This window comes from Eleginops maclovinus, chromosome 8 (genome assembly GCF_036324505.1).
Source record: "Eleginops maclovinus isolate JMC-PN-2008 ecotype Puerto Natales chromosome 8, JC_Emac_rtc_rv5, whole genome shotgun sequence".
In the NCBI taxonomy this organism is placed as follows: domain Eukaryota; kingdom Metazoa; phylum Chordata; class Actinopteri; order Perciformes; family Eleginopidae; genus Eleginops; species Eleginops maclovinus.
Window position 1 is genome coordinate 3,703,498 of NC_086356.1, and position 12,509 is coordinate 3,716,006.

The 12,509-nt window shown below is 40.0% G+C and overlaps 2 protein-coding genes across 8 annotated transcripts; one reads left to right on the top strand and one right to left on the bottom strand.

Annotated features, from left to right (window-relative positions):
- Positions 1-990: 990 nt before the first annotated feature.
- htr1ab (5-hydroxytryptamine (serotonin) receptor 1A b) lies at positions 991-2,507 on the bottom strand. Its single transcript, XM_063889862.1, has one exon. It carries the CDS (start codon positions 2,394-2,396, stop codon positions 1,143-1,145), a length of 1,254 nt encoding a protein of 417 aa, XP_063745932.1. The 5' UTR covers positions 2,397-2,507; the 3' UTR covers positions 991-1,142.
- Positions 2,508-4,553: 2,046 nt separating this feature from the next.
- rnf180b (ring finger protein 180b) lies at positions 4,554-12,107 on the top strand. 7 transcript variants are annotated; one of them, XM_063888836.1, is made up of 9 exons: positions 4,554-4,666; positions 5,609-5,703; positions 6,514-6,612; positions 7,373-7,796; positions 7,887-8,065; positions 8,159-8,281; positions 8,627-8,846; positions 9,932-10,057; positions 10,850-12,107. In XM_063888836.1, the coding sequence occupies exons 2-9, from the start codon at positions 5,626-5,628 to the stop codon at positions 11,041-11,043; spliced, it is 1,443 nt and encodes a 480-aa protein (XP_063744906.1). In that variant the 5' UTR covers positions 4,554-4,666; positions 5,609-5,625; the 3' UTR covers positions 11,044-12,107. The 7 variants fall into 7 exon arrangements, with proteins under 7 accessions (XP_063744906.1, XP_063744899.1, XP_063744903.1 ...); XM_063888829.1 differs by having other exon boundaries at positions 7,373-8,065; XM_063888833.1 differs by having other exon boundaries at positions 6,517-6,612; positions 7,373-8,065.
- The last annotated feature ends 402 nt before the right edge of the window (positions 12,108-12,509 follow it).

The window sequence follows — 12,509 nt, forward strand, 5'->3', positions numbered from 1 at the left end:
GGAGAGCAACGCAGTACAGGCAATTATGTCTAATGTCCTGATTTTCATGCACACCCATGAGCTTCATTCAGGTGACAATTGTCGGCATGAAAATAACAAAAATCCTAAAGAATAAATCACGTAGAATAAAAGATTCAAAATTAAAGACAACAGTGTGGGTGATTTTATATAGAGAACAGAGGAGAGAGTAGACGAGAGAACATAAGTGGAATGGTGTCGTGGATAAGAGCTTGAGTCGACCTGATAAGTGCTGCTCATTCTGATCCTTCAATTCTTGGAGAAGCGTTTTAGGCAATGTGTTTTCTAATTGGTTGAAAATGTCCTGAGTTGATTTGGTTGTTTTTTTTTGCACACATTTCTTTTTTGCTAAACTTAAGATGTGATTGTGATTTTGTCTGATTCTTTGTAGAGAAACTCACTTTTACAGAACAAAGTAGTGTGTTTTATTCTAATGTATTTTAGTTGAGGACGAGTTTAGGAGGCAATTTAAGAGTTGAATTGACACACACACCATAATCAAGTGGAGTGAAAAGAATATTTACAGAGTGTGTTTTTAGCTATTTAAGTCATGTTTTGCCTGTAAAAATAAAAATAAACCAAATACACAATTTCCAAAAAGTGAGTCAAAAGATGTCTCAACTGACCATCAGTGTCAAATCCTAATGAATAACTAAATTAACAAGAATACAAAACAAGAAAAGCAGCAGTAAGTTGACAATTATATTCCTAAACAACTTAAATAATTACTATTAAAATAGTTATTTATTAAACGTTTCCTTTTTAACTAATTGTTCCATTTTTTTTTACTTAGAAACCATTTCATTTGCAGATTGTCAGAGCATATATTTCTACATTTAAAAGAAATCTTGACTTCTGAAAAGAATATATGAAAAAGTAATTCTTTATTGAATATGACAGTACAGGATGAGGAACATGAGCAGAACGATCACAGCTTTATCTATGCATAGACTACAGACATCTCTGGGAATATTTCCGTACTGAAAACGATGGAGATGATCGACAGTAATCATTATTATTATTATGATGAGTCATCTTTTCAGTTTAAGCAACGTTATAACAATCTCTGTGTCCCACTTCCTTATAGGCTGTTGTTTTTTTTGGGGCTGTCACCTGGATGTCCATCACGGTCTGCAGAAATGACACTTGATAATTTTCTTGAAGGCGCTCTGGAAGTCTTTGTTGAAGTATGCGTAAATGATGGGGTTGAGCAAAGAGTTGGAGTAGCCAAGCCAGTTAATGACATCCTCCAGCCAGCGGGGCATGTAACACGAGTCCTGGCAAAAGGGCATGACCAGGGCTACGATGAAGAAGGGCAGCCAGCAGAGGATAAAGGTGCCCATGATAATGCCCAGAGTCTTCACCGTTTTTCGCTCCCGTGCCATCGCGATCTTCCTTTTCGCCTCTGTCGCCTTCTCGTGCCTGTTCTCGAACAGCGGCACGGAGCTGGGAGTGTTGGGCAGCGGCAGGTTGCCTTTGGAGTTGCTGTGAACTTCGATGATCTCCAAGGACTCTCCTTCCTCCGCGTGCTTCACCGCGCCGTTGACGCTCGGCAGCGGCCGGGGCTCCACGCTCCGTTTCCAGCTCTTGCCATGCGCGTCCCCTGGACTCTTTTTGTGGAAGAGGGCCGGGGATAGCGCCAAACACGAGTCTGAAACTTTCTTTTTCTCCGTTTTACGCACAGTCCTCCTGATGCGAAACCTGGCTGCTTTGAAAATCCGCCCATAAAGAACCAACATGAGTATCAGCGGGATGTAAAAAGCCCCGAAAGTTGAGTATATTGTGTACCAGGGGTCTTGTCTGATCTTACACTGCTTTGGGTTCGCCCTGTCCTCTGCCATGCTGCTGGGCTGGGAGCGCATGATCAACATCGGTGGCACTGAGATTGAGAATCCCACCAGCCAGGTGACGCTGATGAGGACCGCGGCTCTCCTTGGTGTCCTCTTCTTCATGTACTCTATAGGCTCCGTTATCGCCCAGTATCTGTCCAAGGCGATGGCGCACAGGTGGAGGATGGACGAGGTGCAGCACAAAACATCCAGAGAGATGAAGATGTCGCAAGGGATCTGCCCGAGTGTCCACCTGTTTAGCACCTGGTAAAGTGCCGCCATGGGCAGCACCAGCACTGACACCATCAGGTCTGTGACAGCAAGAGAACCGATCAGGTAATTGGCAACATTCTGGAGAGACCGCTCCAAGGCGATGGCTGAAACGACGCACGCGTTCCCAAATATTGCGCACAAGATAAGTGCCACGAGCAAAAGGGATGCGACTATTTGATAACTCAGCTTCACCTCCTCGTCCTCAGGTGTGAGGGCTTTGTTGTTGGAAGAGTTGTCAAACTCAGGCCAGGTGGTCGTGTTGTTTGCGCCCTCCATAGTTGGTTAGGTTTGGAGAGCTTTCTGTTACTTGATGGAGAGCCCGGTGCGCATCACATCATGCCACCTTGAAGAGCGCATAGTGGACTGTGGGACTGCCTCGTGCAGCAGAGAGAGTCTGAACTGTGAGTGTCGGCTGCTCACGGAGAATGATGCTGCATATTTATACCAGTGATGGAAAATGCGTCATTTTTCTGTCAGGATGGAGCACAGTTTTGCGGTTTGAGTCTGTTTAGTCTGCAGCTGAGGCAGAGGAGATGCGGGAAATATTAGACCAATTGGGACATTTCAGAACAAGTTTCTTTAGTGCATTTATTGTGTTTTACTCTGCATGTTTAAACTTCTTAAAAGTACAATTTCTGTGGATTTTGCCATGTCAAATTAAACTTGTGAGTCTCATTTTAATGGTGTTAGTGAACTGATCTGTTTTACACCGTCTCTCTGTTAGGCCTGCATCTTTATTTGTATCTGCAGAAAAGAAATGAAAACAACCACAGCAACAAACAGTAACAACAACAATAATAACATAACAATAATAATAATAATAATAATAATAATAATAATAATAATAATAATAATAATAATAAATTAAATCGTTAGTTGTTAACTGTTTTGGAATTTCCCATGTGCATTGAAACTACTGTTTGTTTTGTTTGTTTTTTACAAACAACAAAACCAAAATCAAAAGAAAATAATTGTCGTTAGCCTTGTTAGCAGTTAGTATATTGTTTATTCTCACATAAAAACCTTTTTTACAAAGTAGTGAAGCCTTATTTTTCTTTTACAGCACCATGGCCAGCGCTCTGTGTAAGCCAGGTGGGACACTGCCCCCTTGCGTCGGTCCACTGTCATTCAAATGACAAAATGGTGACGCTTTGTGAAAAGATGCAGATTTACAAATACATTGAACATCATGTTGCAGTAGAAACACATGGCAGGGTGGTCTTAGTTAATTCCACTAAAATTGGAGGTTTAAGAAAGAGATGAAGGACCGACAACAGACTTGCACACCCTATGCATTACGTTAGAGGCCTGTAACAAAACTGCCTTCAAAATAACAGCTAGGCTCTTGTTAATGAACAAATATATAAATTGAACTTCCCATTTCCACTAGGTGACTAATTTCAATTGGTGTTAAAATGTCATCACAGTAAGTCACTCCAAAACAATTCAGAAAGTAAATTCAAAAATAAAATAACTTACTTCAAAATTATCACTTTTTTCCTAAACGACCTGACTTTTTCAAAATAACAAAAAAGGATCCCTGTTGGCTTAAAACTCAATAAACATGGACACCATGTAAAGCAAGACAGGAAGCTAAACAACTCAAAAGAAAAACTGTATGATGCAAAGATTCAAGATTCAAGAAGCTTTATTTATCCCAAGGGAAATTAGCAGAAGCTCAAACTATTATAAAAGGCGAATGAAAAACAAGCTAAACTAATCAAAAGTAAACAAGCAAACAGGACCAAGCACAAATGTTAAACAGTATAAAGAAGACAGCAGCAGGTGAACCTAAAGGCAATGGTTAAATGAAGGTTAAAAATGGCTAATGTGGCATACAAACAATTCAGGTTCTGCCCTATACTCACCACATGAGGTTTTGGAACACTATACTGAGCCTCAGGACTTCAGAATCTGCACAGAAGCAGCATGTGAGCATAGAATAGTAACGTAACTGAGACCAAAGTTTCCATATAATAACTTATGCAACCATACCTGTACCAACGACCACGACATCAGGGCCAAAGCGCCACCAGGTGCGTTTTATACTCTGCTCTAATGAGGGGAGTGGTTGGGGAGGAGTCAGGCCTTGATCTGCATTCAAGAGAACGACCCACTACTACATATGCACATTATATAGAAGTAATTTCTGTAAAATGTTGTAAATATAGCTTCGACCAATGAAAGTGTCTTAATGTTTTCAGCATTAATCTCGTTGGCCCATGTTGAAGAAAGCACTGAATTCAAAAAGCTGAATGGAAACAGAAATGTATGTGGATCATAATAAGTGTACACATATTCCTGGAATAATGTATATATTTTTAGACCATCCAAAACGTCCGTGTTTTATAAATAAATGAACCGGTCAATAACCTCGTAAAAAGAAAACCGCACATCTTATTTTTGGTCTGTTGGACTTTCCGTAGCGTCCCAGTTTCTATGACGTCACAGCCTTACTTAAAGCGAAAAGGCTGCTCAACTTTTCTTGTTTCTTACCAGGTTTTCTTCGTTACCACGTCTTAAAAGTATCCCCAGCTGTCAGGTAGGTAAGTATGTTTGATGAATGTACTCACATGCTCAATGTCAATATCCTAAGAGTGTTATGTCTGGGGGAAAACCTGCAAAAGAGAGTCTGTTGTTGTGGTTAACAGAGCTAAGTTAGCAAAACATTGTATATAATTCTTCCACTGTGATGTAGCTTATATGCTCAAATATGTGAGCCTTTACCTTAGCTTGTGTAGTTTTAACACTGCAAAACTGCCAGCTATCCCTCACACTAAATAAACACCATGACTAGGCATAGAATATTTAGCTTTCGTTGCTTAATAATGGAGTTTCAACAGGCATTTACAGCATGGTAGCCTCCTCTATATACTGTATATTATAACTAAGTCCACGGTTTGAGTCAATGAATACAACAGGATTCTGAAGTACTCTAATAATAGCCCCATGATTATAAATGTAGTGCTGGTACACACACAGGGTACACAGTGTGTAGCATCAGGTTACCTCACAGCTGATGTAAATAACTGGCTCACTGCACTGACTTGTCTCATACCTGTCTCATAGCACCTATTTTAAAATAGCTGTCTAGCCTTGAGTTTAATAAGCAACACATATATTCAAACATGACTTACTTTGTGTGTCTTTGATCAGGGCTACACTCTGTCTGCTCTATGATATCACTTTTAAAAACGTGTTAAAAAAAGAAATATTTATTACTTTTTATCTGTTTTAGATGTTGTTGTTTTTTGCCTAATTTTAGTTTTAAATGTGTCTATGTGAAAGCACTTTGCATTTCTGTTGAAAAGGTGCTAGATAAATAACATGTTTATTATGCTGTTACTAAGGTCATTCAGGCGAGAGTCACAAAACAAAGTTTATAAACCCTACTACATGGGGGGTCAGCATTTCTGGAAATATCCCTGGTAAATAGAGTGGAATGGCTATAAATGAAAGTGTGTCCTCAGTGTCTTCATCACCAACAGCTGGACCGTTACCTCAGATGTCCCAAAGAGAGAGGACCATTCTCCGCTGCAGGAGGTGTCGGAAAGGCGTCATCGACTCCACGTGTTTGTCAACGGTTGGTAAACATTTTGTGCATCTTATGTGTTTTAGCAACTTGATTTTAGAGGTTTTGCATGCATTGTCTTTTATATATATAGTTATATGTATAGTATATGTATATGTTCTAGTATATATTAGACCAATAAGGGTTTTTAAAGTCCAATATAGATTGCTCTATTGCAGTTGCTGCATAGTAAAAGCATTGAGAACCCAGCATATCAAATAATGCTAATACAGTTAGTACTAATGTATTATTTTCTTTCATCCAGACCTAGATTCCCTGTCACAAAACTGCAAAATATCTACACATTTGATCAAAGTTGTAATGATTTAAACTGCAGGCAAACTATGTAAAATATCTGACACAAAGTATCGTGGTGCTGCAGACAAGTCCCACACTTATTTAGAGACTTAATAAATGATACTTATTTGGTACACAGGCTCTTAAATAAATCATACCATGATCATTTAAAAGAGCAGGTTTCAAAAATGATAATTCCCTCCAATATTGCAAATCATATCCAATTGCAATAAAGGTCAATATAATCTCAAACATCAGCCTTGTTATCTAGCTTCTTAAACATGAGGACCTACTGCTATTCATTTCATTGCAAATGTCTGAATTGTGAGAACCATTTTTCACTCGCATTTTAAACTCAAAATGACCTCTTTGACGCCTTAATCACGGCACATCGTCTATAACGCGGTTGGGGGGGCATCGGGGTTATAGATAACAGCTTGTGTTTCAGTCATAAAAAAAGATAGCCTGCTATCAGAGTGTGTGAGGGGAGCTATTCTCGCTGATTGTGTGTCCTTAATGTGGCAGCAGACGGGGGCCACAGATGAAAGCTCAGAGGCTGGGTGCAGTATTTGGCACGTGGATGTTGACATGCTGCCAGAGTGGATCCTGACCTCAGTTCACCAGGTGAGTGTCTCTGTCAGTCTTAAAGTGAGCTGCAATCATTCGGGGTTAAATGATGTCACGAGGGGAAGGGAGGTAAGAAAAGGGGTACATTTTTAAATTTATTCTCATCTAGATTGTCATACATACATAATCTTTTCTCCGTACAGATTTTGTTTTTCTGTCTCATAAAACGGATAAAAATGTTTAACAAAACAATGATCTTATAATAATTAATATTTCAGCAACAGAAGATCAATATGAATGTAATGTAGTTAATGATATTATAGGTTACAAACATTAAGATCTATTATTGTTAAACTATCTAAAGAGATCTATAATCCAAACATTCTGTGTGTGTATACAAGGTTTGAAATGGAGGTTTTAAAGTGCTCTATTAATAAAGTTGGACTGGATTGGATATTTACGTACGTATAGGTATCCTTTTTATTAGGGAGCACTCTCTTTAGTCACTTCCTCAAGTTTTATACTCTAATAAATTATATTTTAATTCTACTAATTGCTGCAAAATGTTATTAAATAATATGTGGGTCCGCAGGAAATTAATTGAGGTAATTAATTAAAGTAATTTATCAACATTTAAATTCTCAAATATAAGGATCTTATGCTTTTTGGTTTGATATAATATTTGAGTAAATGTTTTGGGGTTTGGAAAGTTTGATTCAAAGAATTCTCAACATTTGCATCAAGAAGAATAATGATCGTTGCACTTTTTAATATATATACATTTTTTTACATTTCATTTTCTAAAACTTGTGTCCAGGCCCAGTGGACCGTAGGGAAATTGTACTGCCAGAACTGCGGGGCCCGTTTGGGCGGCTTCAACTTCATCAACCACAGCGAGTGTCCCTGCGGTCGAGACGCCGCCGTCCACCTCAGCAAGAGCCGCGTGGACCGCGACCACAAACACTGCGTCCTCATCGTCCAGCCGAGGAGGAGGACGTCCGAGAAGGAACAGAGCGCTCTGCTGACAGACGACTGTCAGAGCAGAGAGCGGAGGATGGACTTTAACAGTTTACACCTCAACTGTGCAGCTCAGGCCTCCAGTGACAACCCGCCGTCATTCTCCTTCAGTCCCCTGTACTGCATCTCTCACAGGAGACGGCGCAGTTTGGAAGAAGACGCCTCCATCAGGTCGTCTTGTTTTTGCCCTACAGTGAGGTCTGCTGTCCAGAGACCAAGGACAGGTGAGTACACACCTGTCTCGTATCCCACAAGTCAGCGCTTTGACTCTGAAGGTGAAGCGTCCTTCATCGCCTGCCGTCCGTTCGTCTCAGCAAGGACACGCTCACCTCTGCTGCAAAGGGTGCAGGACGCAGAGTCTTTTCCAGAGACCTCGTCTGTCCACCAGAATGTTCCTGTGCCAGCGCTGTTTCTCAGAGGGAGCTCCGTCTCTGACAGCGTGGCTGAGGGGGAGGAGGGGGATGAGGAAGAGGAGGAGGAGGCGGTGGTGGTGGTATGTTGATAGGCAATGTATAGCTCCGGCAACTGTGTATATACACACAGGTTTAGCCAATCTCTGATTTGTGTGAATGTGGTTCCTCCCCAGCCTGATGCCTTCATGGCCCCCCTTGCCTCGAACAGACTGAGCAGAAGAGAGAAGAACCGTCTGAAGAGCATTCGGAGGAAACAGAGGAGGAGGGAGCGATGGTTGCACAGCCAGCAGGAGCAGGTCAGACACACTGTCATCAGGACTCTTACACACTCCTCACAATCCAGAAAGCTGTGAAAGTCAGGGCCTCATTTTCAGCTCTGTAGAAAGTTTGTGTGTTGCACAGAAAATGTAGCAAGGTTCTGACAAAGCAGGTAATTAAAGCCCCCCTTTATCTTATCGGCTTAAAATATAGTGAAATGATTGTAAATGTTAATCGTTTTGTTATTATACTCTCAAGGATGAACTCAAATTTGAAGGATGGAAAATATTTGATGGGAAATAAATGATCCATCAAATGAGGAAATATATTGTAAAGCATGCTTGCATAGTGTGAAAATGGTGTGTGTGTGTGTATGTGTGTAGGCTGAGAGTGTGAGCCACTCCCTGTCTGAAGGTGAGGATCTGGACAGAGAGGGCCTCACCTGTGCCGTGTGTCTGGAGGTGTACTTCAGCCCGTACAGCTGCCAGCCCTGCGCTCACGTCTTCTGTGAGCCGTGTCTGCGCACTATCGGCAAGAACCGACCCACAAACACCCCCTGCCCCCTCTGCCGTGCCCTCATCTCACACACCACCCTCCACAAAGGTGAGCTCTCTAGGACTTCAACGGCAAATATCCAAAACGAGTCTGTGATAGTTGTGTAAATGTATTAGTAAAACGGCAGATAAAGTTATAATCAGAACCAGGTTTATTGCCAAGTAGGGTTACACATTTCAGGAATTTGCTTTGGTGTATTATACATAAACATAGTAAGAGGAATTGCGGTACAAAGGAGGAACAAATCTATAATTATTATAGAAGATATAATATAAAGGATATACAAAGTAATATAAATATATAAAATCATCATCATCTACTAATTGGTGAAAGAAATACAGCCAGTCTTAGTTGTTGTAATACTCGTGTTGGCCACCAGAGGCAAAAGTGCACAACTACCCTAAAGCATTGTTCAGTTTCTTCCAGGATGTTTTACATTTTTTTCGTGGACTTTAAACAAAAGGGACATATATATTCTGCGTTAGCAATGTAAGTTACTATACTGTTATTTTGTCTAGAAATATATTTGAAGTATATCTATATAAAATAAAAACGTACAAGTTGAACGTATGCACCAATGAGCTTGCGTGTTTGAAGTGAATATGTCAGCACTTGTTGTCCTAAGATTGAATCTTTATGGTTTGTCGCACTAAGTCGCTAAATGCTGATCTATATGTTTACTTGATCTGGCAAAATGAAAAAAGATCCTGGCAGAATATTTAGTTTAGTCCTGCAAAAACTGTCTTTCCTGAAACCTGTTTAACACATTTTAGAAAATGTTGGCCAACTCCCAAAGATTATCTTGGAAAACCCTTCACCCGTTTCCCGTGTTAAGTCATAAAAACAAGTAAGAAAATATGTATGGAGATCAGATTGTTTAATTTTTCCTTATTCCTTACGTTATTGGTATGTTTTGCTTCACTGTAAGTCTTGATATTTTATCATCTAAGGACAGAAAATAGAAATATCGAATAACCAGATATCCTATCAGGGCCTCCGTAGAAATCTGATGTGTTATCAACTGAATAGATACTGTAGATATTCTCCCAATACCTTTGTCACTTTTCTACTGAAACTACATTTCCTGGGAGTGGAAACAAACTAATTGAGATACGGTTTATATTTCTCTTCAGAGCTCGACCAAACAGCGAAGACCTTCTTCCCCAAAGCGTACCACGCCCGCAAGCAGAGCTTCCAGAGTGCTGCGTGTGCAAAATGGCCTCTGCCCAGCTGTCGCAAACGCTACCGAGCCTTCTGGGGTGAGAAAGGGTTTAGAGCAAGAGAACAGGATGCTGTTTCTGAACGGATCTGTTAATCATCGGAGGACAGGATCAAAATCTGAAATATATGTGCCTCTGTTCGGCGGACGGGAAATATCAAAGACTCTCTGACCTCACCTCTTTCATACATATTGAAAACAAATTATATAGGAGTATTCAATTCATACATTTAACATGTAGGACACGTTGGAAAGGGGTTAGGATAATGAACTGATTTATAACGCTATGCTCCTGACCTTCTTTTCACCCGGTCTTCCACTCGTACCATGACATAGTTTTCCTAGAACACAGACATTATATCGCTTTTGTCTGGTCATTTAAGAGTCAATAATACCCTTCTTTATCTTTACAGAAGTGGCCCACTCAGCACTACACATGGTTTTACAAACAATAAAAAGGCAGTCATACAAAGTTCAGTAAGATATACGTTATTGCATACTGAACCTACTGTACGTGTCATTAAACAGGGTGCTATAGCTCTACACAACACCTAGCAACAGTACATTAAATAATGAACTGCTGTCTTCTATGAATAAATATTGCATTTAAGGATGTTGGCCTCATGGTATAAACCAATATTAAATGGGAATTCATTTTTGCTAGCTTTAAGTTCCATAAAATATATCCCTTTTTTAGTTATGATATTCAGCCAATAAGACCTTGTTCACCTGCACCAGTTTCCTTCGTTTAAGGAATAAGTAAGCATTGTCGGCTAGAAATGAATCCAGATGTCTAACATAAATAAAGGTCATTGTTTCCGTCTGCCTTCAGGTGAGCAGAGGCAGGCGGCGTTGGCGGGACGGCGCTGGCACTTTTCGCTCGGAGGTTTCACGATGGACGCGTTGGACTTCGGCGGCGTTCGCGGCTGGCTCTTTGACAACGGCCTGGTCATGGTCTACATCTCCGTCAACTGGATCCTGGCGACCTTCTTCAGTTTCTTCTTCATGTACTTTTTCTTCTTTTGAGACGCAGAGCAGCGCTCCGCAGTTTGCAGTGCAGGTTTTATTTTATCTTTGTCTTTAAAGGGAATGTGAGTTCAAAAAGTTATTTGAGAAGCAAAATCTCTCTGTGATCAGAGACTTAGAATCAGGGAGAAGGAACCTCACATTTGAAGGTAAGAAATTGGCAGGTTTGAAATGTTTACAATATGTGCCAAGCGATGATTTGACCTCATTTATTTTTGCCAGTGTTAAGTTACTATCATTCTACTGCAATACACTGCAGTGTCCTGATCCTGAGTAAGGCTGTGGTACAGACACACTGCCTGAAACAGAGCGGTATTTCTTCTGATCATTTTGTACTAGGAAGACCTAGTAAATGCTTGCTGTTTGGTTATAATGGTATTGATGATCATCCAAAAAAAAAAAAAGCAATGATGCATGATGACAGAAGGGAACAGTTCCAAGATTTGAGAAAAATGCGTGTGTAGGCTTTCTTTCAGAGAGGTAAAACAACGTCTTATATATGTGTTAAGTATGGTGAACAAGCTGGATGGCAATTGGCCTAGCTTAGCATAAACCTGGAAGCAGGGGGAAGCAGATAGGCTGGCTCAGTCCAAAGCAATGAAATCCTTTTTTAGAGGAAAATAGCATTCCTTGGCAGAAACAATTGCGCAGCTTCCTGAAGATGTGTGTTCACCATCACTGGTTTGGTGTCGTTGTACAGAGACCAGAATCTGTGCTAACACGGCTGTGTGGCAACCTGCGCTGAAGCCCAAAGCAATGACACTCATTAACGCTAATGAAGAAAAAATCAGTGTGCTCCCTTTAATAAGTGTGTGCCTTCGATCTGTAACAAGTATCATGAAACTGGAATTCACTAGCTTTATGTTTTAGCCCTCTGGCAGAGAATATGATGTATGCATTAGGAAGCCAAAAACAGTTTTGGTGTTCATATTATGTAGAATTACTAATTCAAAAAGGTGCAATTTGAGTTATGCATATCTGCATATCTGCTTTTTGCAAGACTTTTGCATTTTGAGGAGTGAAATTGTTGCAAGAATAAATCTACTGCATCTGTTTGTAAGGGAGCCGTTCCTGTGTTTGTGTTGTTTCTTATCTGGTTTCATCTTTTTAAAAGTTGTGTTTGCTTGATAGCTCATCATGCACAAATAAAAACAGATCTCACTGAATTGAATGAATAAATGTATTGAAATAGATTTTCTATAATTACACCATTATCAAGGGTCCTTATACTAGTAATAAAAGGCAATACAATCATTAGTAAAAAAAAAAGGACTGAAAGGGACATGCCCTTAGAAATATTAGGTAGGAACATCAATTCCTTTTTTTAAAAAATAGAAAACCATTAAGCTATCATAATAAATACAATATGTTATTTACAAATGTCTAGCTGTGACTATGATCTATTATCAAGAGATGGAAAAATGCTCGCCAATTATTTCGATTGTGATGCAACAATGGCAGAAATG

Excerpts from the sequence above, each read along its gene's own strand:
- htr1ab (XM_063889862.1), bottom strand. The coding sequence starts at position 2,396 with ATGGAGGGCGCAAACAACACGACCACCTGGCCTGAGTTTGACAACTCT.
- rnf180b (XM_063888829.1), top strand. The coding sequence starts at position 5,626 with ATGTCCCAAAGAGAGAGGACCATTCTCCGCTGCAGGAGGTGTCGGAAA. Across the intron at positions 6,613-7,372 it reads TCCTGACCTCAGTTCACCAG|GCCCAGTGGACCGTAGGGAA; the intron begins GTGAGTGTCTCT and ends ACTTGTGTCCAG. Across the intron at positions 8,847-9,931 it reads ACACACCACCCTCCACAAAG|AGCTCGACCAAACAGCGAAG; the intron begins GTGAGCTCTCTA and ends ATTTCTCTTCAG.